Source organism: Fistularia commersonii, chromosome 1 (assembly GCF_037954325.1).
Source record: "Fistularia commersonii isolate RoL2024-O1a breed Wild chromosome 1, RoL_Fcom_v1.0, whole genome shotgun sequence".
NCBI lineage: Eukaryota > Metazoa > Chordata > Actinopteri > Syngnathiformes > Fistulariidae > Fistularia > Fistularia commersonii.
In genome coordinates, this window is record NC_141284.1 from 10,703,530 (window position 1) to 10,731,496 (window position 27,967).

The 27,967-nt window shown below is 38.9% G+C and overlaps 4 protein-coding genes across 5 annotated transcripts; 2 read left to right on the top strand and 2 right to left on the bottom strand.

Annotated features, from left to right (window-relative positions):
• Nucleotides 1-519: 519 nt before the first annotated feature.
• tdh2 (L-threonine dehydrogenase 2) lies at nucleotides 520-5,818 on the bottom strand. Its single transcript, XM_086147387.1, has 8 exons — nucleotides 4,812-5,818; nucleotides 4,179-4,221; nucleotides 4,026-4,096; nucleotides 3,778-3,927; nucleotides 3,499-3,671; nucleotides 3,326-3,416; nucleotides 2,953-3,222; nucleotides 520-2,024 (listed from the first exon to the last, which is right to left on the bottom strand). The coding sequence occupies exons 1-8, from the start codon at nucleotides 4,987-4,989 to the stop codon at nucleotides 1,879-1,881; spliced, it is 1,122 nt and encodes a 373-aa protein (XP_086003513.1). The 5' UTR covers nucleotides 4,990-5,818; the 3' UTR covers nucleotides 520-1,878.
• A 134-nt stretch (nucleotides 5,819-5,952) lies between these two features.
• On the bottom strand, nucleotides 5,953-11,416 carry LOC147237328 (myotubularin-related protein 9). Of its 2 annotated transcripts, XM_086147356.1 has the most exons (11): nucleotides 11,149-11,286; nucleotides 10,899-11,026; nucleotides 10,198-10,306; nucleotides 9,982-10,057; nucleotides 8,121-8,294; nucleotides 7,826-8,043; nucleotides 7,568-7,729; nucleotides 7,256-7,397; nucleotides 6,582-6,802; nucleotides 6,319-6,470; nucleotides 5,953-6,241 (listed from the first exon to the last, which is right to left on the bottom strand). In XM_086147356.1, exons 2-11 carry the CDS (start codon nucleotides 10,912-10,914, stop codon nucleotides 6,141-6,143), a joined length of 1,371 nt encoding a protein of 456 aa, XP_086003482.1. In that variant the 5' UTR covers nucleotides 10,915-11,026; nucleotides 11,149-11,286; the 3' UTR covers nucleotides 5,953-6,140. The 2 variants fall into 2 exon arrangements, with proteins under 2 accessions (XP_086003482.1, XP_086003473.1); XM_086147347.1 differs by having other exon boundaries at nucleotides 9,982-10,107; nucleotides 10,899-11,416.
• A 1,174-nt stretch (nucleotides 11,417-12,590) lies between these two features.
• On the top strand, nucleotides 12,591-14,625 carry fam167b (family with sequence similarity 167 member B). The gene is made up of 2 exons (XM_086147401.1): nucleotides 12,591-12,936; nucleotides 13,486-14,625. Exons 1-2 carry the CDS (start codon nucleotides 12,637-12,639, stop codon nucleotides 13,747-13,749), a joined length of 564 nt encoding a protein of 187 aa, XP_086003527.1. The 5' UTR covers nucleotides 12,591-12,636; the 3' UTR covers nucleotides 13,750-14,625.
• Nucleotides 14,626-16,634: 2,009 nt separating this feature from the next.
• lck (LCK proto-oncogene, Src family tyrosine kinase) lies at nucleotides 16,635-27,927 on the top strand. The gene is made up of 13 exons (XM_086147366.1): nucleotides 16,635-16,804; nucleotides 18,150-18,262; nucleotides 18,795-18,855; nucleotides 19,530-19,620; nucleotides 20,838-20,936; nucleotides 21,057-21,160; nucleotides 21,568-21,717; nucleotides 21,801-21,953; nucleotides 22,791-22,970; nucleotides 25,482-25,558; nucleotides 26,962-27,115; nucleotides 27,301-27,432; nucleotides 27,558-27,927. Exons 2-13 carry the CDS (start codon nucleotides 18,155-18,157, stop codon nucleotides 27,752-27,754), a joined length of 1,506 nt encoding a protein of 501 aa, XP_086003492.1. The 5' UTR covers nucleotides 16,635-16,804; nucleotides 18,150-18,154; the 3' UTR covers nucleotides 27,755-27,927.
• The last annotated feature ends 40 nt before the right edge of the window (nucleotides 27,928-27,967 follow it).

Genomic DNA, 27,967 nt, shown 5'->3' on the forward strand with positions numbered 1-27,967 from the left:
GTGTGTGTTTGCAGACAGAACTTAAAAAAACTAAAAAACCTGCAGGTGACAGGATGGGAAAGAAAGAAGAAAAAAAACACCAAAGGGAAGGTAGTGTGGTGGCACAGTGGTTTGCACATCGCCTCATGCACGACAGACCCTGCTTCAATTCCCACAGGGGGCCTTTCTGTGTGGCATTTGCATGTTCTCTCAGTGCTTACATAGAGTTCCTCCCACAGTCCAAAACATAGACTATTTAATTTTTTTTTTGAACCAGAGTGCTGTCACAGGGAAAATAACCTCTGCTGCTGAAAATGCCATGTAAAAATGAATTACAATACCAATTAAAACAGCATAACAATATAACACTCCTCACAGAAATCACTATATTCAACATAACCATTAATTTCTGCTTCATCCTCAGTAACTTAATAGAAATGATTGAGGATCTTTTTTTTTAATTGATACAGGATTGTATATGAACCCGACGAGGGGAAAGTAATAACTAAATGAATGACTGTTTTTTCACAGACATACATGCATGTAGGGAGCATAATGTATTGACATTATGAGAGTTGAGCTTGAGCAGCTGAGCTGTTCAAACATAGTGTAAGCTAAAATTAAATGGTAGATTTTGTTCTCTTGAGGCAGCAAAGCACCAAAAACAGAGAAAAGAATAAATGCCCAGCTTTTTACATAAAACACATTTTTATGGAGACTGATGGTTGTTTACAATTACACACTAAATTTAATCCAATCATTTTTTGATCCAGCCTTTTGGGAGGGATTGAATCCGAAAGAACAAATTAATTGTATATTTGTGTTTACTTAGAATAAAAAGTGAGGTAGAGAGATACAACCTGTAGTAACACTGCACTTCAGAGAAAGTCAAACATTTGTAAAGTATTGTTCTACAGTTTATATACAGTTTATCGTTTTGAGAAGGCAATGGCCAGATAATCTTGGCAGTAGCCAAGCAGAGTTAATAATAGTCCAAACACAGATTTTTTTAATTAAAAAAAAAGTACTAGAAATAAATTCAAATGTGCCTTTGGGTTATGTAAATAAAAGTTAATGATTCCTCCTCCAATGTTCTTGTTTTATTATTTTCCTAATAATGTGGAATGAGCTTGTAATTATAACTCAATATTAAAAAAGGAGTCATTCATCTGAAAGTATGAGAAATGTCTCATAAGAAATAAAATGTTAGGTACGCTGTATATAGACTACATTTGAAGCATCATTCAGCAATAACAAATTTGGAGTAAATAACATTTTTATTAAGGTCTGATGTGAGCTTTAATGCTTTTTTCCTTTTTTTTTATTAATCTACAGTAAATAGGTCTTTATTTGTTGCTGGTTAATAAATTACCAATATCAAACTGCTGGCAAAAGAGAAAAACATTCTTCCTGTTAGATACCACAGCAAAGGTTGTGGAGTTTAAACTCAGTGTGACTTTCAGTTCACTTATAAAACATTCCTTCACAAAACAGACAGGATACATTAGAAGTGGTCACAATCCAGAAAAATCTAGGACAGCCATTGTGTACAACAGTTGCTACAATAAACGTGCAACTTAATAGACATTGTTTTATGAATGTTGTGTACATAAATGCAATTAACATGACATTTGGAAAGTCAAAGAGGGAATGACCTTGCTGTTCTTTCTGAGGCAACATAGTGATTCTCAAGTTGATGCTTTAACTAGAACAATTAAAAAATGTGGAAAAGGTTTGAGCATGTGATTCCCTGAAAAAAATCTGAAATGTGTGCCTGTTCAACTCTGTGGGTGTGGAGAGACCCACAGCAGCACAGGTTCTTAGGAAATTGAAATGAGGGAAGAGTAGCTTTTGTAAACTTAGGCTGAGGAAAATCCCCTCTTCACAGAGCAGGTTTTGCTAGCTGGCTGGAAAACACTTATTGGTCCTCTTGTCCTGAATGGAGAGCAGCATGTCTGACACCAGTTCCTCAAGGCTGTATGATGGTTCCCAGCCCCAGTCTCTCCTTGCATTGGAGTCATCAAATCTCACTGGCCAGCTATCTGCTGTAAAATGAAAAGCAAGGCAACAATACAATTTAATGTTATGATTTTTCAAATCAAACCAAAGTTGAAACAGCTTTCAGAAATTTGTATAAAACCCCAAGTTAAATTAGTTGGTATTATCAAGTTGTATAATGTATACTGCTAGTCCGGCACTTAGAGTAGCTGGAGCCTCTCCAAGATGTTCTTAGATAGGGCATGGGGCAGGAGACACAGCGGAGCAGCTGCCAATCGCAGGGCCACATATCGAAACCTACAAACTCTCTCATTCACATGTCTGACCTATCTAACACACTGCATAGTTTTGGACTGTGGGAGACAACTGGAGAGTCTGGAGGAAATCCACACAAATACATATGCAAACTCTGCACAGAGAGAGAACCCCTGCTTGGATCAAACCAGGGACCTTCTTGCTGTAAGGCAGAGGCTTAGACCAGTATGTCACCTGCCCTTTCATCATGAAACCCTGAATATAGGCAACAACATAAAATTTCAAGTAATTAAATCCCCTTAAAATAATGATACATTCTAACTTCCAGAGTGCTAAATATTAGGACAAAAAGCCATCTGAGACACTCAATTTTTCAAATCTTCTGTCAGTTTTTTTTTCCTGAAATGTATAGCATGCAGTTCTCTTAAAAAGACATGTTAGAACAGTCATTGATACCAAAAATGATCTAACCCATAAGGAGATATGTCCAAAGTCCCCAGCCCTTAAATTTAAGTTCTATTGAAATCATTTTTGCAATGTCTTTTTGTTCTGTCCACAGGTCTAAGTCAGTGTTCTATTAATTGTTTTTTTTTTAAATGAACTGTTTACTAAATACTATTACTGTTATTTGGTTGTGTACTAATGTCAACAAAAAATTGACCAAGACATGTAACTATCTGATCACAGATTTGTTTGTGATCCTTGGGTGTTATGTCATACCGATGCTCTGGCGGACTGAGTCAGGATTGTAGGTGACCTTCAGGTAAGGAATATGCTTCCGGATTTCCTGGGCCACTTCTTCTGGTGTGAAGCTCATGGCAGCAATGTTGTAGGTCCGCAGAGAGAGCTGGCACTCTGGAGCCTGCATGAACTCAACTGTGGCACGGTGGCAGTCAGAGATGTGCATCATGGGAAGACGGGTGTCAGGGCGTAAGTAGCATTCATGGTGACCAGTGTTGACAGCATCATGGAAGATTTGCACTGCATAGTCTATGAAAATAGAGGATGCAAGTTCTTAGTTTAAAACATCTTGCATGATTACAGTGTATATACATTTACAGACATAATATTTAGATGAAAAGTGAGGAAATACCCGTTGTTCCTCCTCCAGGGGGTGTGTTGAATGATATTACACCTGGGTAACGCAGGCAGCGAAAGTCCAAGCCGTATTTATGATGCAGATACTGATAAGAAGGAAAATAAGAGGACTAATTTGTTTTTCATTTCATGTTGTGGGCTACAAAGTCTATCTTTACATGTACCAACCTCCCCCATTAGTTCTCCATGAACTTTAGACACTCCATAAATGGTTCGAGGTCTCTGGATACAGAGGTCAGGTGCTGGGTCACGAGGAGAAGAGGGACCAAATGCTCCAATAGTGCTGGGAACAAAGAGGCGCAGGCAATTCTCTAGAGCCAAGTCCAGGACATTATGAAGACCTACATAGGCAGCATAAAACCAAAATAGTTTAAATAAAATTACCCATATATTAGTGGCACAAGCAATGGTGCGTTTTTCAGAGAGGTTGCATGTGTTCAAGCAGACCTGTGATGTTGATTTTGCGGGCCAAAGCCACATTGGCCTCGCCAACAGCACTGAGCAGTGCACTGTAGTGGATCAGCCAAGTGATACGATTATTTACAATCAGCTCTCTTAGGTGCTTGTAGTCCAGCACATCAGCATAGACAAATGGACCTAACAGTCATATAGAAGGAGGTGAATGAGAATGGGTCACCCCAGTGATCGATTAAATAGCTAAATGTAAATAATTGCGTGGGTTAAATAGAACGCACCACTGCTCAAAACATGAGGAGGAGGCTTCTTAATATCAGACAGGATTACGTTCTCTGTTCCATATTGTTTCCTGGAAAAAATGAAGGCATCACGACATTCATATCACACATATTTTGTAATGACTTTATATCTAAGTAAATTTAATGTCTCACCTCAGTATCTGTGCGAGCCCCACACCTAACTGTCCTAAACCACCTGCATAGAGAAACAAACCTTAATAATTATTCTGTCCAAGAAAAACAAATTAATTTGTGGAGATAGCCATCACAATTTCAATTAATGTTTTTGGTGCACCGCATTTCAAAATAAAAAGAGGGAAAAAAAAAAAAACAAAACCCCTTGTTTGGTTCCAAAAGCTTTACCCAGGGACAAAACATGATGGCAGGCTATTATACTCTCTACAGTCCCTCATTGGCTCTTTTATTTCGCTAGCACTGTCTGCGCACATCCTATTGTGATGAGTAAAAATAGGCTGCTGCTGCTAGTGCACAGTGAAAACAACTCGAAAACGTAAAATGAAACCACATGCATCCATTGTACTCCATTCATGCCATGTTAATAGTCATCCTTTTAGATATTATTATTTTATTATTTATTCTTTTTAGTTGAAATCTCTGATCTACCTGAGTGATTTAGTTCACTCTGCTGGCTCCCACAGAGGATATCTGTGAAGCAGTAATTCCACCCAAAATGGAGGCAGTGCAATGGCAGCATGACATAAAAGTATATTTTCCCCTTCTCTCCAGAGTTACTGTTGATTAATGTCAAAAGGAAATAGGAGTCACCTGTGATGAGGACATGTGGGTTTTCCTTAAGAGTTGATGGGCTGGAGGTGTCTTGGCTGTTCCACCTACTCATCCACCTGGATAAGCAGCCAAAGCTGGTAGTCCTGCTGAGGCATCCTCGGCAAAACAGGCCCAACACAGCTGGAGTGGACACACACACTTGCAAACGAGATTGCATGCCCAGTTGCGGCCGTTACGAAAGATAGACTAGGCTGGAACTAGCCGATTAGAGCATGCTGGTGAGAGACAACTTCACAGGTGGTAATGTCTAGGGATACAAAAAGTGTTGAAATAAAATCAAAAAGGCTGACCTCAAGGAAAACATACAAAAGAAGTCATATTACCTGTATGATGACAAAATCAGAAACCTCAGGCAGATGATTGTTGATAAGAAACCAGAAACATTTAAATTCAAACAATCCCTCTGCATGTGCTTGTAAAAAAGACAGATGAAAGAGCTCGAAGGATTTTAGGTATAAATTCAAATGATAACCTCGGATATGAGTACAAACCTAACCAGTGGATAAAAAAGCAGCTGTGCCAGGCTATGCAGTCCTTGTCCACATTTTATAATCAGCAGGAATTTGTGGCTCTTGACTGAACAGGACAACAATCTTCAGCTAGCAAAGCTCCATACGAGCAAACATGCTGACATGCTGTGCGCAGGGATTTGTATTGTGAAGAGTGTTTAGCTGAGCTTAACAGGACTGGGAGGTGTGTCAGTTGTACAGCCTTCGTCTGAAAATATAAAATATGCAGTAGATGAAAAGCATACTTTATAATTAGCGAAAAACTCAAGGTGCTCTGGTGGTTTCACAGCATTAAAAATAGAAGCCAAAAAAACTAAATGGAGCAGACAGACATTTTTGAAGGATAGTCTGAAAGACTAATGTTAGTATCATTTGAGTACTTAGTGTAATACTCAAAAGACTGAAAAAAGGCAACTCCCCTTTCTCTCCCTCTTACTCTTGTCCTATCTCTGGGGGTACCAATATTCACAGCAATTACCTCAACCTCTCTCTATTTTCTTCCATACTATTGCTTGAGTCATTAAACAAAGTTTTTCTCCCAGTCACTTCTGGTGGAACAGTGGTAGGAGCATTTAACAAAACTTAAAACATCACAAAGGATTCTGATTTCCAGTGAACCGAGTTTTTATTAACACAAATTATACTGCACAATCTGACACTAACAGTTGAATTAAGTTATGTGTCAAAAATAATCAGGCGAACAACAATGGATTCTGCTTGAGAAGCATGTCTTTCCTGATTGGTGTGATTTTGATTTGATTTCCTGATCATCCCCATTTAAACGCATATTCAAAAAGAATCAACTAAGAGTCAGCTTCCCCCACTCGATCACCATGTTCCTTATTTCCTCCTGGACTTCGATCAGGTGGCGAGCCTGATGGGTCCATCTCAGAAAAAAACCTGACGGGCAAACATGAATTTGAGTTTGTATTGTCACAGCAAACAAAGCTTGAACACGTATGTGCATCAAAGCTCACCTCTCCATAGCTGCAGGGACTGAGGATGGACAGAGGGCCAAATGGCCAGGTCAGTGGGCACATATAGGGGGTTGGAGTAATGGTCTCTCTGGTCTGGCTTCAATAGGGCCTGGAACAGACAATAAGTCTGTTCCTTCACTTGTAAATTATACCTGATAAGGATAGACAAAGGTAGAAGATATGGGCAACAAAAATTGTGGAAGTCATATTGAAAATGCAACCGCTATCTATAATGACCAGCCTTTTTATGGAGCATGACTGACCTTTCCTGCTCACTGTTACACAGAAAGGTGCCAAAATCTGAAGCGTAAACTTCACTTGCAAGTCTCAGAAGCAGTGTCTCAGAGAAACCGAGCGCAAGGGGGAATTGATGCCACATTTGCCAGACGCAGTCCAGCAGCAGTAGAAAAACTGGGGACTCCTGCTGGAGACGAGCATGGGAATATGCTGAGTGTGAACATCGCTGCTGGAATGGGTGTCCTGCCTGCAGACAAGCAATACGTATTGATTCTGTGCAGAACATATGCATATCAAACTGCATGTCATGTTGACATAGCATCTATTTCCTTTATGAACAATTGAACATTGTAATGCTCTCTGAATTTCTGTGCTCCTCCCTTTTCATGAGTTTTTACTCTGATTCACAAACTCATTAAATCTCATTAAATCAGTCTCATTAAGTCTCATTACATCTGGAAAAAAAGTTAAATTATGCCAATTGTGTCTGAGTTCGAATTTGGCAATACCTGATACCTAATCATACTGGAAACAAGATGAAGCTACTGCTACCTTGGCAAATGTTACATCAGAATAACTACTCTGACTAAAAAGGCATTTATGCGTCAAAATATTTATCACGTTTAAGATTCTCAAAGTTTCGATCACTGTATTGACTCTGTATCATTTAAAGGAAGTGATTTGAGACAACGCCATTTACTTGTATGAACTCCCGCTCCAATAGAGCTAAGAAGCCCTCCAGTGTGCGGCAGCTCGGGTCCATGATAAGTTGCGCAAGAGTACTAATTAGTAAAGTAGTGTCTGTTCCTTCTGATCCATGAACCAGTACCGAGTGACCATCCCTGGACAAAAACAACAAATGTTGTTCTTGTTTATCCACATGAAAACAAAAGATGTTTTGGTGATGTAATAAATATGTGAAAGTTGTTTTTTAACTATATTCTTGTTAAATAATTTACACATTAAAATATCACCAGGCAAAGGTTTATTAAGAGATTTGTTTTATTCTCACCTCTCCACACATTCTGCTAGCAAGCCAGCAGTTGATAGAGCTGTCTGAACATGAGATAGCCACTTGGAATTTTCTAACTTATTAAGCCAGCGGTCCATATTTTGGGACTCATCACCACATGCTTCCACCAGCTTAATTAGACTCTCCTGTAGTGATTTACCCCTGCACATATCATAAGAAGAAGAGTTTGGCTTTGATAAAACTGATAAATGTTGTGAAATGATGAAGCACCTTTTATCCATATTCAGAAATACTCACTTTTCAATCTGTCTGTGCAGTCTCTTCCACCTGCTGTAGCACGACTTGGACTCGAACCCTCCTCCTGTGATGCAGGCTTGCTGCGCCTGCTGACTAGATCGTGTGTCAATAATGTAACCTTTGTCTGAGCCGTCAATCACAGCCTGAAGGAGGAGTTCATCCTCGCTGCAGCGCTTCCTGTTGGCTCCTGTCAGTGGCTGACTGCTGCGCATTATTACCTGAAAGTTTTTTTTTAATCAGCAATTGGAACTGTATGCTAATGCAAACTTTACCACAGAAGATGTGGAAACCTTACCATGCCATTCTTCCTGTGGTAGTAGCAGAGGACAGGGAAGCGTCCCCCCTGCCTGAATTTGGCAGCCTTCTTCAGTGTCTCATCATCTATGTCCTTGGGGACAATAACAGTGGGAGGGTACGAAAGACACACTGTGAAGTCTTTGTTCACATTGCTCAGTCTCCATCTTCTGTGCTGCAAAGAGCAAAAAGTGGTCATTAAAAGAAGCCCTGATGAATTAAAAACAGCAGGAAAACTGTTGAGATTCAGACATACATTTTGGAAAGGGACCCTCGCCATGGTTTCCTGTTGTTAAATATATTAAAGTAACTCAGATACAATGTGAAAGGTCTCTTATAACATTTGAATTGTTGTCTCATAAAAGTGAATATTCCATCCATTATCTATAGCTTATTCTACTTGGGTTTCACGGGGAATGCTGGAACCTATCCCAGCTGGCATCAGGCAAGAGGCAGGGTACACCCTGGACTGGTCGCCAGTAAATCGCAGAGCCACATATAGAGAGAGACCCCCATTCGCTCTCTCATTCACACATCTAGGCAATTTCCAAAATTACCTGCTGTATGTTTTTGGACTCTGGGAGGAAACCAATGAACCCCCAAGCAGACACGGGGGAGAACATGCAAAAACTCCACAAAGAAAAGTCCCCTATCAGAATGGAACCAGGGTCCTTCGTGATGTGAGACAGAAGCACTAACACTGCACTATTGTGATATCCCAACAATGATTTTAATTAAAATCTAAAAACTACCATCACTTGCTACATTAAATCCTCTTTTCATCATTTTGCCAGTGGTTCTTATATATGGAAGGCCGGTTTGTAAAGATCCAGACTTGGGAGGGGTCAGTGAAAGGAGGTAAAATTATTTTAAATTAGTTATTACATTGATTATTAGAAGAAATTCTGACAAGATAACCTAAATGTAGTTGATGTAATTAAATAGATTGTAAAGCAGCTGATGGATCTACTCTTTAGGAGTCAGAAACAAGTGTATACCGGGATCAGAGTGGAACAAAGAAAGTAAAAACATGGCTTAAGTGCCTTATTCATTTGTCTGACAGTATGTGCAAAAAAAATGCAGAAAGTCTCAATCACAAATCACATTTTCTAATATTAAGAAATAAAGCAGTTGAAATGTTAAAAAGCTGAACAAATCCCCTGAACAAAACAGGAAATGCTTAGCAGTGATAAAATGCAAAACCAGTTTCCTCTGGAAAAAAGACACCAGGTCAACAGGACAGCCTAGTAAGATTTTAAGATATACAAGCTTTGTGTGTCCTGAAATCAAGTCAACAATTATGCATTCAGGCTTCACCATCCATGAGAGTAACACAGTATTTCCCAATGAGAACTTTCATGTACTAAGCATAATTTAACCTGTGTGCAGATGATTCCAGAAGCAGGAGAACACATGGGACATTTTAGCAGTAGGGTGACAGCTGCGTTATTAGTAACACGGGATATCCTGAATCTTGACTCATTAAATTAGTATCCTTGGCATTTTTTCGTCATATGTCTGTTGGCTCATTGTTGGGAGAGATTATTATTACAACTGTACAAATAAGAGTCTGTTAGACAAGACCCAGGTATATTGTTGTTGACTCGACATTTCTGTTAGTTCATCTCCGGATTTAGAATACCACTATATAACTCATAGTAAATATGCAACAATAAAAATGCAAGGTAATAACATTTGTGACAAAATAAAATAATCTGAGAGACTATCTTTTGACAATACTGACCTCTAAAGACAAAGGAGCTGCCTATACAGTAGCATTAAAGAACATCAAATGATTGGTACACTGTAATACTCATGATGAAATACAGTAAATAATCATTAGTAAGGGAGAGTGTGCTTACGATGGTCTTCATTTGTGCATAGTGCGTTGCAGTGCACGAAATACCCCACTGGTCGGGAAGGCTGCGATAATTTGGTCTGTAGAAGAACGGGTACATATCTGACACACAATCCAGACTGGAAAGGGTCTAGGGAAAGAGAAATAAACTTATCTTGATTGAAGGGTATAATGATAAGACGAAACGTACACCTCAACCCTCTGTGGTGAGTGACTGTACCTTAATAGAGTGTGCAATGTTGAGACACTGTTCCATGCCGGGAATGTCAAGCTGGAACACACGCAGGTCTTTGCACTTGATGGTAATCGTCCCTGATGATTCACAAGCCCTGCACATACACCAAAAACACACACGCTAAATCAGCCCTATCCCCATGTCATTCTTGCTTCAGGGACACCCAGTGATTTTCATTGAGACATGGACACTGGATCCGCACAGCTCGGCCTAAACCCAACTATATCTATATCTCTCTCATTCTCGCAAACACAAGCACAAACCCAGACGCACGCACAAGTTAAATGACAGAAACGGCAAAGCTTTTAGACAGGAGAAAATTAAGCAAGCTCTTTCTTCTTTTGGTCTTAACGTGGGCAGAGAAGAGGCAACACATAGCAGATATAATGCAAGACAAATAAAATCCAACCTGTCGCTGTGGCCTGCATTAGGGATGAGGCCAGAATAGACCAAAAGGTTTTCCACACTGGTCAAGAAAAGATTGTAGGGATAATGTAGTCAACGTTAATAGTCACTTCTTGACTGAAACCTAGTCAGTGTGTTGAATGGCAAAGTGTGATGTGGCCATGTATGATGACGAAGTCAGTAGTGACTAGTATGAATTTTTGATCCTTATGGTAACGCATCTATTGCCTCAATAAGTTAATAAAATCTAAAGCTAATATTGGTGTGCAGTCTCTCTTCACCTTTTCTCGACGGCATCAACGTTCCTGAGGAGCAGGAGAACCTGCTGAGAGCTTCCCTCCTCCCTGTCACAGAACAGCAGGTAGTGGCCGGTGATGCAGAGGGTTCCTCTGCTCGGTGGAATGAGCGGCTGCCGGAGCACAACATTTTCCACATTTGCGGTCTTTATATGTTCGGAGAACTCCATCAGCTCCCCAAAAAGCACTGCTTTAGCGTACGAAAAAAGAACTCGGCTGATAATCACTTCCTCACCCTTGTAAAAATGAAAGTCAACTCCTGGTCCAACCTCTTCCTTGGTCTGCTAGACCTCCACTGAATATGTTTGAAAACAAGTGGTTTATAAATAGCTTGCTTTTTCTGACCCCCAAGGCCCCAATGTCCACATACTTTTCTGTCGCAGGAGACAGGACTCGACACTGTTCTGAAAATCAAAGCATTGCGATTGAGCGAAGAGGAAAAGGGAAGTGAACATTTCCTGAAAAACAGCACACGAGGTGCGCAACATATTTCTGAGAAAAAAGGCCGTCACGCCATGATGATATGGGACTGCCCGCTGTCAAAAAATGGCCACTAGATGACAGCATATAAAAGGCTCAGAATTTCCATTAGTAGGATTAAGTTACTTCATGATGTCAAGGTATTAGACTTTCTAAACTGATTATTCGACAATGCAGAAGTGCCAATACAAAATAGGAAACTCTTAGTCTTAATAAGAGCTGTTCCAGAAACTTGAAAGCTAGATAAAACACTGAACTGAGGAGTTTGATGTAATTTGGAATGGCTGATGATAAGGCGTTGAAGAAACGTATAGCGATGGACATGAGTGCGGACAATTCACTGAAAATAGCAAAGTAATATTTTCGTAAGTCAAATACAGAAAATATATTTTTGTCTGATGCATCCATTTTTGAAATTAATTTTCCCTCTTCAGCTATTGCTAGTCCATTTTAAAACCCACATACCCATTGTTCCAGTTTTGACCGTCAGGCATGGATATGACCATGTTAATCGCTGCTTACTTTCTTATTATTATCTCGGTCATCAGGATCATGGAATGATTTAATATAACTGATATTATAACTGTTTTGTTTTTTATTTATAAAATTATAGCTGATTCATTCCCAAACTTTAACCATGGTATTATTGCAGTAAACGGTGCCTTTACTTATAATAATTATTATAATAATATATAATAATAATATTCACATGGGGATGTCACAAATTATTAAGTATAGGCTTTGTAGTATAGGCCCTATACTACAAAGCCTATACTTAATAATTTGTCATGAAATAAAAATATAAATTTTCTGTTATATTATATTATATTATATTATATTATATTATATTATTATATTTCTGATGTATGTGTGTTTAGATTTTCACATGCGTACCAAGTTGCTGTGTCTGTTAAGTTTTATATTAACATGCATACTGATCATATGTGTTTGACTACCAGCTACATGAGAAACCTTATGTCTTGATGGAGCCGGGATATATCCTCGATGTCCACGGTGTTTCACACAACAAAAACAAACTTATCTATTTTTTCTCAGCTTAGTTGTCATCACTGCTCTAATTTCGTGAAGGAAATGTCCTAAAGGAAAAACAAAAATCTGGCTCCCCGTCCACTGGGCGGTTACTATTCTGCCTATAAGAAGGGCTGCGGACCTGTTGCGCCTCAGCTGGTAGTCCGGAAAGTGGATTTCGTGAAGATCCAGGTGCCGAGCCCTTGCTGCGCCGATGGATCTTAAAGGGCTCGGAGAGAAGTCTCCCGACAGAGGCACGGAGGATCTCGACAGCGTTAAAGCACTAACAGAAAAGCTAAATTTGCAGACTCGCAGACCGTCGTATCTCGAGTGGCAAGAGCAGTTGCAGAGTCGACCGTGGAAGGACAGATGTCCCGCTGACGCTCCGGGCTCAGGAGCGGAAATCGTCCCCATTCCCGCGGTGATAAGGGATGGAAATTCGGATCTAGTAGTGCGTAACATCTGTGGCTTTGATACCATTGACGACGCTCTCGAGTATCTAAGAAAAGAGCTGGTGAGTGTGCGTTTCACGTGTGTGTGTGTGTGTGTGTGTGTGTGTGTGTGTGTGTGTATGCATATATATATATATATATATATATATATATGTGTGTGTGTGTGTGTGTGTATGCATATTTATATATATATATGTGTGTGTGTGTGTGTATGCATATATATATGTATATGTGTGTGTGTATGCATATATATATATATGTGTGTGTGTGTGTATGCATATATATATATATGTGTGTGTGTGTGTGTGTATGCATATATATATATATATATATATATATATATATATATATATATATATATATATAACACTACAACTCAATTCTAATGTGTAAAAAAGAAAAAAAAACTACAATAAATGTAGTGAAATATGAATTTCAAAATCATTACTCTTGGTGATTATCTGTTGTCTGTTGTTCGCTTACACCTCAGCTATTAATGATCTGCTTTTTCCATGCAGATTTCCTGGTTTGCATCTTTTATGATCAAACTCTTAACTTTGATTTTCTATTGATGCTCATTTTCAACTCATTACCTAACCTCCTATCTTCAGAGGGAGATGCAGGTCCAGGATAACCGTCTTGCCTGTCAGCTGATCCGTCTGCGTGGGGAGATACACAGACTGAAGGTAGAACAGGTGTGTGATCGCCACAAGGAGATGCTAGATGATGCCACGTATGAGCTGGAGGAGTGTGACGAGGAATTGGACCTGCTGTGTGACATCCCCATGAAGGCTGCTTTTGCTCTGTCCACTCCTCTGAAACACCTCGGCCTCACCAAGATGAACATCAACTCCAGACGCTTCTCATTGTGTTAAAGAAACTGAGGCCTCTGAAGAGTTCCCTTCTGCCTCAGCTCTGTTTGCATGGCCAAACTGTTGGAACTATTTTTCTTGAGGGAGGAGTTTTGTAATGGCTGTCAGCTATGTGTACACTGGTGGGAATGAAGATGACTTCTTTTCTGTGTACTCTGACTTGACCTACACTGTACACATCTCAGGAAGTGTGTATGCATAACAGAGATGCATCTTTCAGACAGACTGAGCTACTTGAATGCTTGCTCTCCTCACAATTATTTTTGTAACAGCTGTAGGGGGGAAAAAAAGGCAGTTACTTTGTTGCTATAAGGCACAAAGCAAAAAAAAGAAAGATTATGGCATGAAAGAACTGCATTTGCCCCAATATTTTCAACAGGTAGTAAGAAAGAGCTGCTACTTTTTAAAATGTTATAAAAGCCCAGAAGTTCTAGTGGTATTTTCCCAGCCATCTTTTCAAAAAAGGTCACACAGCAGCATTCTTACACCTTGTCTCGACAAACCAAAATAGCTTCACCACTGCAGTGACAGAACCCAGGAGGCCAGACTTAATGGAATCTGTTTTGAAGTACAATGTCCATATGTTGCTTGACAGCAGTTGCTGTCTGCTGAATGACTGAAAAGTAAGTTCAGTTGTTCAGAAAAATATGAAATGTGGTATTTTTGGTGATATCAAACAATAGGTTATCTGACATAAATATTCTTGGTTTGACAGATGTTTTTATGTTGAGTTGTAATTAACTAACTATGACATACAAATATTTCCATCATACATTTCAGATGTTTAAAATATTATGTTTATTCCATGTATTCTGTATAAAAATGTAAGTGATGTAAGTTGTTCAAAAACAGCCTAGCATTAAAGACACTTTTCAAGCAGTTTATGAAGTTTTATAAGCATGTCCAAAGCAAAAGAAAAAAAACAATAACATAATTTGAAACATTTAAAGGATTACATTTTCACATTGATGATCTACCCTTCGCCCTGTTGAGGTCACATGCCACCACACACACCTTCCATTGTATCCAGGTGTTCACGCAGCTGTGCATGTTAGCCTTTTCTTTTCGAGACATACATGACCTGGTATAATTTCTTAACAAATGAATTGGGGCCCAGGAGGCTATGCAGAACCATAGACACTGTTGGACACAATAAGTTCAATGAGAAACCAAATATGCCTTGGAAGAGTCACAGTGAAAGTGATAGCACAAGTAGGATTGTTGAATAGATGATAACATGGCTTGCTTCAGGACATAAATGACCTCATGTGTGACATAAAAGTTCAACAGTGTAAATGAATATCAAATGGGATATGTGATTGGGCTGCAGTATTGTCATACCTTAAGGCTTATTTTTCTGTAAGGGGTTTTACAATAAAGCACTGCAGAATAATGTTTCTCATGCCACTGTTCTCTGCCAAACAGATAGTTTCTCTTGATTTTTCTCAGATAATTTTACACATTGTAATTATGAGCAAAGGCTCAAGCACAAATCAATCATATCTTTTTCAAGTTTTTAAAATAACATTTTTAAGTGCATTATAACATATATTTTCTTGTGAGCTGTAATCACTATAAAATCGTAAAATATTGTTTTAAGGAGTATTTCATTTAGCAAATAACAAAGGCTTCCTCTGTACCTCTGAAAGATCGCAGCACCTGCATTGTGAAACAGACGGCAAAGGGTTGGAAAACATTCTGCATATCGACAGTATCTCAGTTTGATTGCGTAACAGAACTTAATTTCCAGCCACAAAGTATCAGCTGTGGAGGCAGAGAAAAAAGGAATACCCTTTGCTCATCATGAGGTAAATAGGTGAGCACTAACATTACTACAGCTCTTCCAGGCAGAATAATGCATCATTAATTAGAAAACGAATTTGTGATAAATGGCTATATGAATAAACAAGCTGTTTTCCATCCTCCTGACCTGTTCGCCTAGTTTTAATCGGTGAAGCATGCACTCTTTCATCACATTGGAGACCTAATCCTAGCTGCGGCATTGCACATGTTTTTTTTTTTCACATCCTGTAAGGTTTGTCCTTACGTCCCACCAACAGCCCCTTGCCACTAGATGAGACATGTTGTCTGCAGCACAGTTGTCTGAAAGGTAGAGAAAGCATCTGCAGACACAAAGCATGATGTTAATGTGAAACATACTGTATATAAATTAACTTTTCTTGCCGATAAGTGTGGTACTTAACTGAAACTGTTTTTCACTGCTTGACACACTCACAAACTCACACACACACACACACCCACACACACACACACACACCCATACATGCATTCATTCAATGCATCTTTTATTATACTAAAGTTTTCATTGTATATCATAATTTGTGGAATGTAAGGTGAACTACTACAATATGTTTGTTGGAAACCGTATGTTTGATGGAGAAAACTAGATCTCTATTTCGACAAAGACAATAAAACTCTATGCATAAATCAGTTGTTAGGTGTCAAGAATACAATGTATTACTATATGTAGAAGCAACTATAGTCAGTGACAATACAGATGAATATTAATCCAAATTAAACCTCCTGTCTTGTCAATCTTGCATGGTAAGTTATTTAGCCATTCTTGTCGACCATTTTATCATTAAAAAGACAGTTATTCACAACAAAGTCGAACAAATATGTGAAAAAATATCTGTATGTAATTCATCACTGGTGTCTGACACACTCCTAACTGTACTTGAACATTCACACTTTGTTACATGTACTGACCCCTTTACCATGGAGTCTAACCTTGCTCCTCTAAGACAGCTGCATGGTGAGCACCTGCTCGAAAAGTGTGGTCCAACCATCAACCTTTCAACAACCGGAAACTCTCTTGGTTGCTCTCGTCAAAGTGTTGTTCTGCATGTTCGTGTGTAGATACATATCACTTTGTTTTATTAAAAGAGGTGGATGGTGGCGTTCTCACTATAGAGCTCAAGCGGTGAAAAATGTTGGAAGTAGTCTACTGTTGAAAAAATAACTGAGTAAGAACATCATGATGCTACTTAGTATCTGACATTGTTGGAGGCTTGAAGAGACAGTTTATCTTTGGGAGGTAAGAAGTATCTTTTGTATGATTATCACAGCATTTTTATAGAACATAGAGATAAAGGTGATTCAAACGTGAGATGTATTATGTATTTATCATAATTTTCATTGCGATTTATCAAAAATTTGAGTAGGGTTTGTAACTTTTAGTTGGTTTTGATGAGACCCCTATCAGTACAACTTACAAAAATAAATATGACTTACCTTACATACAGTCATAATTTGTATTTGCATACACATATTTTTACCCTATAATCATAATGTTCATAACATTATTATACCACAATATTAACCAAATTACTTTTAATTTAAGGCAAATGTGAACCAGTTACACTCATATGTATAAATTTAAGTGTATGATTGTGATGATAGATTTTTTTTGTTGCTGTCAAAAATTATGATATGAAGTTCAAAATCCCAGTAGAGTAAAAGGTGTACCACAAAATCATACAGGACAGAATAAGACAAGCATTTTTAGATTAGAATTATCTAATTAATTTGTTCTCAATTTGTTTCATTTTGTTGGTGGTGAATTAAACCATTGAGCTTTGGGCTGATGGCCACACAGACATACAGACATTAACTTGAACCTTGAGGAGGAGTAACAATCAGGAAATTTTAAAAAATAGTCCCTCAATGGCAAATACTGACTTTGGTTGCTTGACTCCCTGAGAACTGGTCAGTAGGCGTTTGAGCACTAAAAAATAAAAAACAACAAAAACAGTGATTAGTTCCTGGGATCTCACTGCAGAATTGGTTACTGCTGCCACAGGCTTTTCTAGATTTTTCTCACACCTTTAAATCGTTTGAGAGTGACGGCTGCTGGGATTAGCCCACTGACCCTGTGTCATGAGTGGTCCGACGGGAGCCAAGTGAGCTTGAGAAACCAGTTCTTACAGTGCACCCCTGTAAAACCAAGACAGAGCACGTGCATTTACTGGGTTATTCAAGATTAGTCACTGGACAAGTTTATAGAATTTACAAGTTAATGCTGAATTGGCACGAGAACATTTAAAAGAATGTGATTCATCGAAGTGAAAACACAGCAGTCAGTGTGATTTTGGAACTGTGTTCAGTGCTATAATTGTGATTAACATAAAACTGTAACAAGCATAGGAATAAAATGTGTAACTGCTTCACTACTGAGTATCCATTTTGAGGCAAACTCCTCTATTAAAACTTAGTGAGGAAGGTTTTTTTAAAACCTCACTTTGTTTCAGTTACTTTTCCTGCTACTGTAACTGTTTCAGGTCATCACTCGTGATGAGATTAGCATGGGGGCCAACACATTGGCAATGTTTTGCTATTTAATCATAAAAAATTACATTGATGATAAAATCATGATGTTGCAGGGAAGATGGGATGTAACTGCAGTTCCGACTATTCGGACACCGACTGGATTGAGAACTTGGATGAGATATGTGAACACTGCAACTGTCCTATCGCTCCCCAGTCATGCAATCCTGTAAGTGTGCATATGCATATTTGAGTTTTTATTCTCGACTGCAGAAGTATGTCTCGGCCTAGGCAACATTGGCCCACTGAAGTGCATGAAATTCTTGACATGAATGGCCTTGGTTATTTGTTTTGATAGTTGTGGAGATGACCACTTGAGATGCATATACACGCATGATGTGAAATCAGTTCACGTATTGCAAACTCTGTAAGCATTAAAAAGATACATGGTTAAATAAAGTGAAGAAAATGCAAAGTAGAGAACAAAGTAAACTGTGTGGAAATGTCTCCTCACAGCGATGATGTCGATCGCTGTGAGGATAGAAACTTTTTAAAGTAACTTTGGACAGCAGAGTGGCTCATAAATGTTACTGCAGTAGAATGACAAGGAAAAACAGATACCTGTGTTATGAAGGAAGATAACAAAATACAATCTTACAAATAAAGCAGAAATGTAAAATTATTTTGACTTAGATATCAGATGCCAATGTGTACAAATTTGTATTTGTGCGATCTCAAAATGCATTTTGTACTTTCATCAGTACACTGACCAGCGGATTCCATACCAAACGCAATATACACCACCGACATCACCTTTACCAGGTAACGCAAAAAGCCATTAAACCATTTGGGGAGATCCACAGGAGTCTCTGAAAATACCTACAGTTACTTCTGCAGTGGCTGTTTCACACAAAAAAAGGAAATTACTGTGTCTGCAAAAATTATTATGAGGTCAAGTACATGGAATAATGGCACACATTTATAGAGCCCCCTTTTTAAGCCCCTAAAACTTTGCAAGTAGTATCTCAGTATTTACAAACAGGTGTGTCACAAATTCTTTACAGCCAAACTGAGACAAGTATTAACTGTGAGGACTACATTCAGGATTCTGCATGTTTGTTCTTAAGTGGAAAACATTGCATGATTTAAGGGAGAGTTGGGGACCATTGGAATTTGGGTTGTATCAAAATTGTTATATGTGATCAGTGAAGCTGAGTGAACATTTTTTAACAGTTTTTAGAATCCTGAAGCAATTTGGAAAAAATCAAGACACAATTGAAACCACAGACAACAATAGGAGTAGGTTGCCTCTTAGCAGTGCTAAACAGTGCCAAGGGAGCAGTTAAGGGTTCAGTGTCTTGTTCAACAACACTTCAACAGGCTAGGAGGGGCACAGGAATCAAACCCATTTCTAATCAATTGTAACAATTTGATACCTTTTTTTCAACTCTTATCTGTAGCATTCATAGATTTGTAAAACATTCACCCTCTTACAGAGAACCTTGTAGTTGCCAAATACAGCTATGAACCCCACCATGATGGCGACCTGGGCTTTGAGAAGGGAGAAAAACTCAAGATCATCAACAAGTAAGCTGCTAATGAATATAGGAGTATCTCATGATAATAATCACGGTTATAATAATTGCACCTTATAAATTCCACTCATGATGAAAGTAGTTTCTGCAGCGACTGGGACTTGAGTAAGGCCACAATATTCAGCAGGATAAACCTAGCATTTCCTTGCCAACTTTGCAAATATATGATGCTCCAAAAATACTCAAGAGATCCGTTGAACTTGCTTCGCGAGGGGCCAGCATCATTGACTTGCATTATTTACAGTTTATCTCTGTAGATACGCTTGTGTGTGTGCCTTCACGTCCACATTTCCTGTCTCTCTCTCTCTATCTGTTGTTGATTACGAGTAAAATATTTCTACCAAGTAAATTTATTTTTAGTGACCAAGATATTAAAAAAATTACACTTCTACTTCTGCTCATCTGGAGATGAATGTTATGCACTTTGCACATTTATATGCCACCTTTGTTTCAGATTCACAAAAATGTACACAAAACATCTGAAATAATTGATACTATGGTGCTTGACATAGTATTAAATGTATGCCATTTTTAGTTCTAGTAAAAGCAATGACTACTTATATATATTGTTCCAAAAATCAGATGTGCAGGGACCTTTACTCGTTACGTGATTTAACAGTGATAAAAAGACCACACTGGTTATCCCCTAAGGATCTGAATACTCCCCATAGTGTCGTTGTTCTTAAGAATGGATAAACAGGAACATCACCAACACAAATACAATCAAGGTTTGATTAATATTAATGATTAATGGAGGCACAGTGGCGGCGTTAGTGATTCTGCAAACAATGAGAAGGTTTCTCGTTCAAGTCCAACACGAGGTGCGGGGAGTGCATGTTCTCACCCATTAAATCAAACAGTGTTGCTATGAAAATGCAATCAAGTTCAGTGTTCCTCTTCTCTTGCACAACTTCTGAGTTAAGGGCTGACTAATAGAATAAGCTTACCCACCCTAAAAGTGTGCTGAGATGCATGTTATGCAGTCAACACAAGTAAACACTTCCCTGTGGACTACTATTGTGTGTGTGTTTGTGTGTGTGTGTGGGTGTGTGCGTGTATCTGTGTGTGTGTATGTGTGTGTGTGTTGGGGGGGACATGGAGATAGTTGCTTAGGCACACCAATTCATTTCAAATATATCCACACTAATCTGAGTCGCAACAAATATTTGATTCATTTTTCATCTTACTGTTGTCTCTTTTGAATACCAGGGATGATCCTGAGTGGTATTTGGCAGAATCTCTCACAACAGGCCAGAGAGGATACATTCCATACAACTTTGTGGCAATGAACACAGTGGAAACTGAACCGTATGTCAAACAGGAAATAAAATGATATGATGTCAACACCATCTCATAAAATGCATACGTTGTCTCGAAAAGAGGGGAAGTGGTTAGTTAGCGTAAAGCGAACTTTGGCTTTTTCTGCAGGTGGTTTTTTAAAAACATTTCTAGAGACGATGCTGTGAGGCTCCTTCTTGCTCCAGGGAACACACAAGGTTCATTCTTGATTCGAGAAAGTGAGACAACCCCAGGTGAACTGATGCTTATGTGATCTACATTTTGTATAATTTTAGTGGATGTTTCATTTAAAATCAAGCTGGAAACCGTTGGTAACCTTTTTCTCTCCCCACTGTTATTTTTAGAAAAAACTATCCCCTCCCAACAGCAATGTGATAGCTAATAATGTAAATATGGAACATACTTTATACTCTCTATCACTGCTGGCCACAGTGTCCACATTCATTGGATCACAACCAATAACAGTCCCAAATGCTCCCCTGGCATTTTGCAAACCTAAACTATAAGTGGTCTACTTACGATTCTAACTAAATCTAGTGTTACTTTAAAAGAGAAATTACAATTTTCGGATTTCAATTGTGTTACTATTTTAGTTAAAGTCTTCATGAATTAACTCCCAAGTACTTCCTTTATGTTCCAGGGTCATATTCTTTATCAGTCAGGGACTTGGACTACAACTCTGGGGAAGGAGTCAAGCACTACAGGATCCGCAACTTGGACAATGGTGGATTCTATATCACAGCCAAGATTTCATTTAATTCACTGAAGGAGCTTATCCAGCATCACTCACGTGGGTAGCCTGTGTACATATCATAAAAGTTGCATCTTCATTAGAAAACACTGTTGTCCCATACTTTACTTGGCTCCATACAGGTGAGGCAGATGGTCTATGCAGAAAGCTGGAGAAGCCATGTCAATCAAGAGTGCCACAGAAACCCTGGTGGCAGGATGAATGGGAGATTCCGCGGGAGTCCTTGAAATTGGAGCGCAAGCTTGGAGCAGGCCAGTTTGGTGAGGTCTGGATGGGTGAGTGAGCTTTTTAAATGAACTTTTTGTTTTCATAGGAAGGAAGTATAACATAATGATGAATAACAAAACTGCAAAACGTGTAAAACAGCCCAACTGCTCAATCTAGTGGGCGGGTTGAATGAAACTCTGTTTGGGAAACCTTTTCTGGGGTGTTCACCCGCTGTGTGCTTAAATTTTTTCTCCAAAAGAATCTTAGCTGTAAGCATTTTTAGTTGGTTGACTGGAGAATAATGTGAGGTATTAACCCTGTCAAGCACCATAACTCAAACAACGTACATATAACTTTCAAAAGAATTTGTGGAATTATGGAATTTTCCAGCAACAATAGATGAACTAGAATAGGTGTCTTTTCTTTCTTTGAATTGTTACAATGAACATGATTAGATAATAAGTGAGAGCTCAAAGATGATTAGTACAGGCCAGGTATCATTCAACAGATTTACAATGTCTTTCTTTATTTCATCACTTTTTAACCAAAAACATCCGTAGTAAACCACTGAATTAGTTCAAAACATGGTGAGCCATTGATTAATTTAATGTGATCTCTCTAACCACACTTAAACACCTGCTCTGGGACATAATTCAGTGATGGGTACATTTGGGTACATAGCACATTTTGTTTGTGATAATGTATGAACAAAATCTGTTATATGCCTGTTTGTGACTTAAAAAACCATTCAAGACCTGACTGGAGGTCACATGGCTCCAAGGGATGTACGCAATTCATCAGAATTTGCTACTATTATTGATACAGTGTATCATGGTCCTTACACGATATGCATTGTGCATACGCAAGTCAAATTGAATTCACAATTTTTCACTATTGATATTCAGGTGTCTACAATAATGACAGAAAGGTGGCAATTAAAAATCTGAAGATGGGCACGATGTCTGTGAATGACTTCTTGGAAGAAGCCAACATGATGAAGAACTTGCAACATCCACGTCTTGTCCGCCTTTTTGCAGTGGTGACCCAAGAACCAATCTATATTGTTACTGAATTCATGGAAAATGGTAGGTAGACATACATTGTTGGACTACTATTCAATTTATTTGAAATACTGGCTAATATGTGGTAATTTGAAGTCTTGCTAAAAATATCATAAAAAAGAAATTCGGTTTATTATTACATCAAAAAGTAGTCTCTGTAATCATTTTCTGTTGCAGCAATTACAAAAAATGTCTCAGCATGTCTGATATAAACACTGTCTTAAAACTGCAACTCTGCAATCCTGTACACCAGTGGTTCCCAACCCCTGAGCCGCGGACTGGTACCGGTCCGTGGATAAATTGGTACCAGGTCGCACAAGAAATAATCAATTATTTCCGTTGGATTTATTATCTGAGTCGGAACAATCTTTATTTTGAAAAATCTTTTATTTTAAAAAATTACCGGAATCACTCGGTTACATCTCACATTTGAGCGCCAAAAATGTAACCCACAAGCGACCAAAATGAGAAAAAAACAGACATCTTTTCAAAGGGGAAAAGGTGGATCCACAAAGTGGATTCACGTTTATTATTATAGTCACAATAAAAACAATCCACGTGTACCGCAACCCCCCACCCCACCCCGGTCCGTGGTAAAATTGTCAAGCGTTGACCAGTCCGCGGTGATAAAAAGGTTGGGGACCACTGCTGTACAACACTCATACAGTCATCAGGGCAATCTGTGCCTCAGATAGATACAAAGAAACTCTCAATGCCGTGTCATGAGTACTCAGGATCAACCATGATCTGACCTCAGACAGCAGGTACTAGAGTTCAACCCAGAACAAAAGACCATGTGTTACACCCTCCTCATGAGTCATATTTCATATGTACTATTGCCCTCATCCAGAATCACATCCACCTCCATGTTTATATGGGTTTTACAGGCGCTCAGAGATCAAATGTGAGAGAATCTACACAAACGGAGCCGTGGCTTAGGAAAAGCATTTTGCATGGTGGCGCAATGGTTAGCACTTCAGCCTCACAGTACGAGGGACCCTGGTTCGATTCCGACCAGGGGACCTTTCTGTGTGGAGTTTGCGTCCTCCGGTTTCCTCCCCACAGTCCAAAAATATGCAGGTTGATTAGAAAAAAATGGGAATATTGCCCCAAATGAATGAGTTGTCTATATATGTGGCCGTGCGATTGACTGGCAACCAATCCAGGAAGTACCCCGCCTCTCGCCCGATGACAGCTGGGATAGGCTCCAGCATCCCCTTCGACCCTGAGTGCAGGGTAAGCTGAAGAAGATGGATGGATAGAAGTGACTTGGCTTCTTGCAGTTCAAAGCAAATATGAACTTTCACTTGCTTTCCAGGTGCAAACACATCTTTAATGTTTTCTCACCAAGGGAAATCTCTTATGGTGGGTGTGAAAACTCTAAAACTAGCATTTAAATAGGAGAAGGTGATTCAACGGGTTATTGTTCCCTGAGACCCCTTAGGGATACTTGGCTTTTTCCGAGTGTGTTGTACACAGATACCTCCTCATATACAAATGCATTTGATTGACGCATGCTGATGTACTGTGGTTCGAGCACTAAACTGAAATTACTACAGCAGTGGCAGTTTGCTGAATGTCTTATCAGTAGATCTTCCTCATTTCATTTTCATCTTGGCAAAAAAAGTGCATGTGGAATTACTGCAAATCAAAAACATATGCAATAAAGAGGGGAATGTGGTAACAGCTGCAAAATACTCTCCATACTGCAATTATTATTACACCCAAATGGCACTCATAGAGAGAAAGGAATACAGATGTAGAGGGAACAATAGCAAAATGAGAAGCGATGTTGTCACAAACACAACAACGCCCTCATTGCTGAACTGAATGGAAAGCCTTTGTATAGTCTTCTTTGAGTGGCCTGTAAACCACCGGCAGCAACTCTACATGAGCCTGCCTCTTTGTCTGGGGTCCACGTGTGGAAAGGAACTGTTGTCCGTTGTTGAGTGAAAGGGTGGCTCGGAGTTCCCATATTTTCAGCTTGTTCTTTACCTTTTTGATCAAAGAGAACAGATATTGAAAATAACAGGAGTGTCATCACAGCTTCCTGTTGCAACCTTGTTGAAAAGCGTAAGCCTTTGGCGGTCAGGCTTCAATAGCAGTCTTCCTGACTGAAGTTAAGGGCAGCAAATTCCTCTACTGTCCTGGCTCAGCCATTTTCCTTAAACTGTTTCCTTTGGTTTGACTTGTTGGCCAGCAAGCAGAGTTATTGTTCTGTCCCAATCAAGCTCAACAAAGTCTCCCTTACTGGAGATGACTGTCAGAGAGTACGCGTCAACATGACTGATGTTCTGTGTACTTCCTCAGATTGTGTATGTTCCCTGAATTGGACTGCTATTTTTGTCAAACCAAGTCTATTTATGACTTTTAGCAAATAGAGAGTTTATTTCAAGGGGAATTTGAATTACTCAAATGAACAACACTACATTGTAATTTCCAGCTTCATCCTCTGTACTTTAAGAGAAGTTGACAGTAATCTATACTTACTTAGTTAATGCAAGAAAAGATATAAGTTGAATGTCCTGTTTACAGGAAGCCTGGTGGATTTCCTGAAAACACCAGCGGGAGGTAATTTGCCAATGAACACATTAATCATCATGGCGTCTCAGGTATGGTGTCTCTCCTTTCTCTTAATGTCTTTGTGCTATTGTCTTTGCACTCCTTTCACCCAATTTACAATGTTACTTGTCTTTAATTTTTCCATTGAATTATTTTTCTCGAATTTAATAGATTGAAAAATATATCATCATTGCCCTGTGTGTGATTCTGATAGTCTAGATACTTTGAATGTTATGGCAGCACACCTGTAAATGTGCATGTATAAATCTTTTTGTGTGAAGAATGGGGTTCAAAACCGTCTCACTGGCAACTTCCAATTTGACCCAATGTAACTTTTTTCTATTAATTTAAAACATGTCAAGCTACAGTGCCAGACTAAAACTAAAAGTGTAATATAGACTCCCCACTTAATTTGTCCTTATATTTTATACAGTTAAATGCTCTTCTGATACAAACCACAAAGCTAGAGACTGTAGATTCAAAATCTTAGACGCAAAATTGAAATCCACAGATGGTTTGGAGCTTGGCTTTAAGAGGTAGAAGAACTAAGACAGTGGGGAAAACCTATTTTCCAAAAAGACTATTTCAAGCCCTCTTCCATGCACCAAAAGCATTTCAGGAAAAATGTCTGAGCAAGTAACTAATAATTTTTCTGATGGGCCACACAGTTCAAATGATTAATGACTCTACTTCTGCCAAAGCACATTGTACCTTCTCTAAATATTTATGTAAACTTGCATATACATGTATTCAAGGGAATTTCAGCTTTTACCGAAGTTAATCAAAGACTTCAATTGCTGTACTCAATGTCTTACAAGTATAACAAATACAGAGTTAGTAATTCATACTACAATATAAGAAATGGAATGGGCTTCCAGATTTCCTATGGGGGATTCATGACAATGACTGAGGTTTATGAAATACCCGGACATTCAAACATGTTTATGACAAGGCTGCATGGGCTAATGGCACATGGAAAACATATTCTTTTGAGGTCCAAAATATGCATCACTAACTAGTAAACGAAACCGCTTATGAACTAAAACTGATGGATTCTATATATCATCTGTATGTCCTCAACGAGATAATTCACACTCCAGATGTCTTATACATTGGATACAGCATCGGTTTTCTTTTGAGTTAAGCCCTCTTTACATGGAAATGACCAAGCCGGTGGCAGTCATTTCTCAAAAATAAACAGATATTAAAAAAAAGGGGGGTTAAAGGTGCATAACTTGGAGTATGAGGAAGCACAACCAGCCACAACTCATCGGGCACAGACAGGCATTTAGGTGGAGTACATGGGTGGAGAAGAGAGACAGAGGATGTGCCAAATTGACCTGGGGAAGTGATCACTCCCTTTTGTGGAGACTTTTTTGTTCCATCCAACACACGTAAGCTCAAGCTGTATCTTGTGTCTGGTTTGGGGTCTGTTTTATGCTGTCCTCTGCAGGTGGCAGATGGCATGGCTTTCCTTGAGCAGAAAAAATACATTCATCGGGACCTCCGAGCAGCAAATATTCTCGTGTCTAATGACCTCATCTGTAAAGTTGCTGACTTTGGCCTTGCAAGACTCATTGCGGACAGTGAATACACTGCCAGAGAAGGTGAAAACAAAGACAACTGTGATAATTTCTTTTTGGTCTTTTGAACTGCAAGAACATTATTAAGGTCATATAGACATGTAAGGTGAAAGAAGGATTTGTAAAATGTCAAGTTCCAATACTGGGATTTAATATGCCTTACACCATCTGTGCAGTAGCTCCATGATTCCTTTTGCCCCTTTTCATAGGTGCAAAGTTTCCTATTAAATGGACTGCCCCAGAGGCTATTAACTATGGAACCTTTTCCATCAAGTCTGATGTGTGGTCATTTGGGATCCTCCTGACAGAAATAGTGACATATGGACGCATACCTTATCCAGGTAGTTACTCATTTGTCAGCACTGTATAACGGTTCTCTGACACAACAAGTTCATTATGTGACCACGTGATAATCATTGCATGAATTGTAATAGCCAAAATTATTTCTTCCAATGATTTCCTTTAGGCATGTCCAACCCTGAGGTGATCCAAAACCTGGAGCGGGGCTACAGAATGCCACGACCAGAAACCTGTTCAGATGGGTTGTATGATATTATGAGTCTGTGCTGGAGTGAAAACCCAGACAACAGGCCCACTTTCGAGTACCTGAGAAGTGTTCTGGAAGACTTTTTCACCGCCACAGAGAGACAGTACCAGGAGTAGGACTTATAAGACATACACTTAATCAATATATTCAAACCAAATACTGTCTTGGTGCCCATTATCAAGATGTTAATATGCTCTGAATGTTGCTTTGAATTTTTTTTCCTTTGTACGTTGTTTTATTCTTAGAGTTACTCCTGGCAGACCAACAAAGCATAAAATGAACTATAAATAAAATCAGAATTATGACTGTTTTGTTTCATAATAAATACA

Bases quoted from the DNA above. Each gene is read 5' to 3' on its own strand.
- tdh2 (XM_086147387.1), bottom strand. From the start codon at position 4,989: ATGCAATCTCGTTTGCAAGTGTGTGTGTCCACTCCAGCTGTGTTGGGC. The intron at 3,223-3,325 runs GTATTTCCTCAC...CTATTTTCATAG, and splicing joins CCCTGGAGGAGGAACAACGG to ACTATGCAGTGCAAATCTTC. The intron at 2,025-2,952 runs GTATGACATAAC...TTCATTTTACAG, and splicing joins CTCAGTCCGCCAGAGCATCG to CAGATAGCTGGCCAGTGAGA.
- LOC147237328 (XM_086147347.1), bottom strand. From the start codon at position 11,083: ATGGAGTTCTCCGAACATATAAAGACCGCAAATGTGGAAAATGTTGTG. The intron at 8,044-8,120 runs GTAAGGTTTCCA...AAAAACTTTCAG, and splicing joins ACCACAGGAAGAATGGCATG to GTAATAATGCGCAGCAGTCA. The intron at 7,398-7,567 runs GTGAGAATAAAA...GTTTTTGTCCAG, and splicing joins CTAGCAGAATGTGTGGAGAG to GGATGGTCACTCGGTACTGG.
- fam167b (XM_086147401.1), top strand. From the start codon at position 12,637: ATGGATCTTAAAGGGCTCGGAGAGAAGTCTCCCGACAGAGGCACGGAG. The intron at 12,937-13,485 runs GTGAGTGTGCGT...TCCTATCTTCAG, and splicing joins AGTATCTAAGAAAAGAGCTG to AGGGAGATGCAGGTCCAGGA.
- lck (XM_086147366.1), top strand. From the start codon at position 18,155: ATGGGATGTAACTGCAGTTCCGACTATTCGGACACCGACTGGATTGAG. The intron at 22,971-25,481 runs GTAGGTAGACAT...TCCTGTTTACAG, and splicing joins TACTGAATTCATGGAAAATG to GAAGCCTGGTGGATTTCCTG. The intron at 27,433-27,557 runs GTAGTTACTCAT...GATTTCCTTTAG, and splicing joins TGGACGCATACCTTATCCAG to GCATGTCCAACCCTGAGGTG.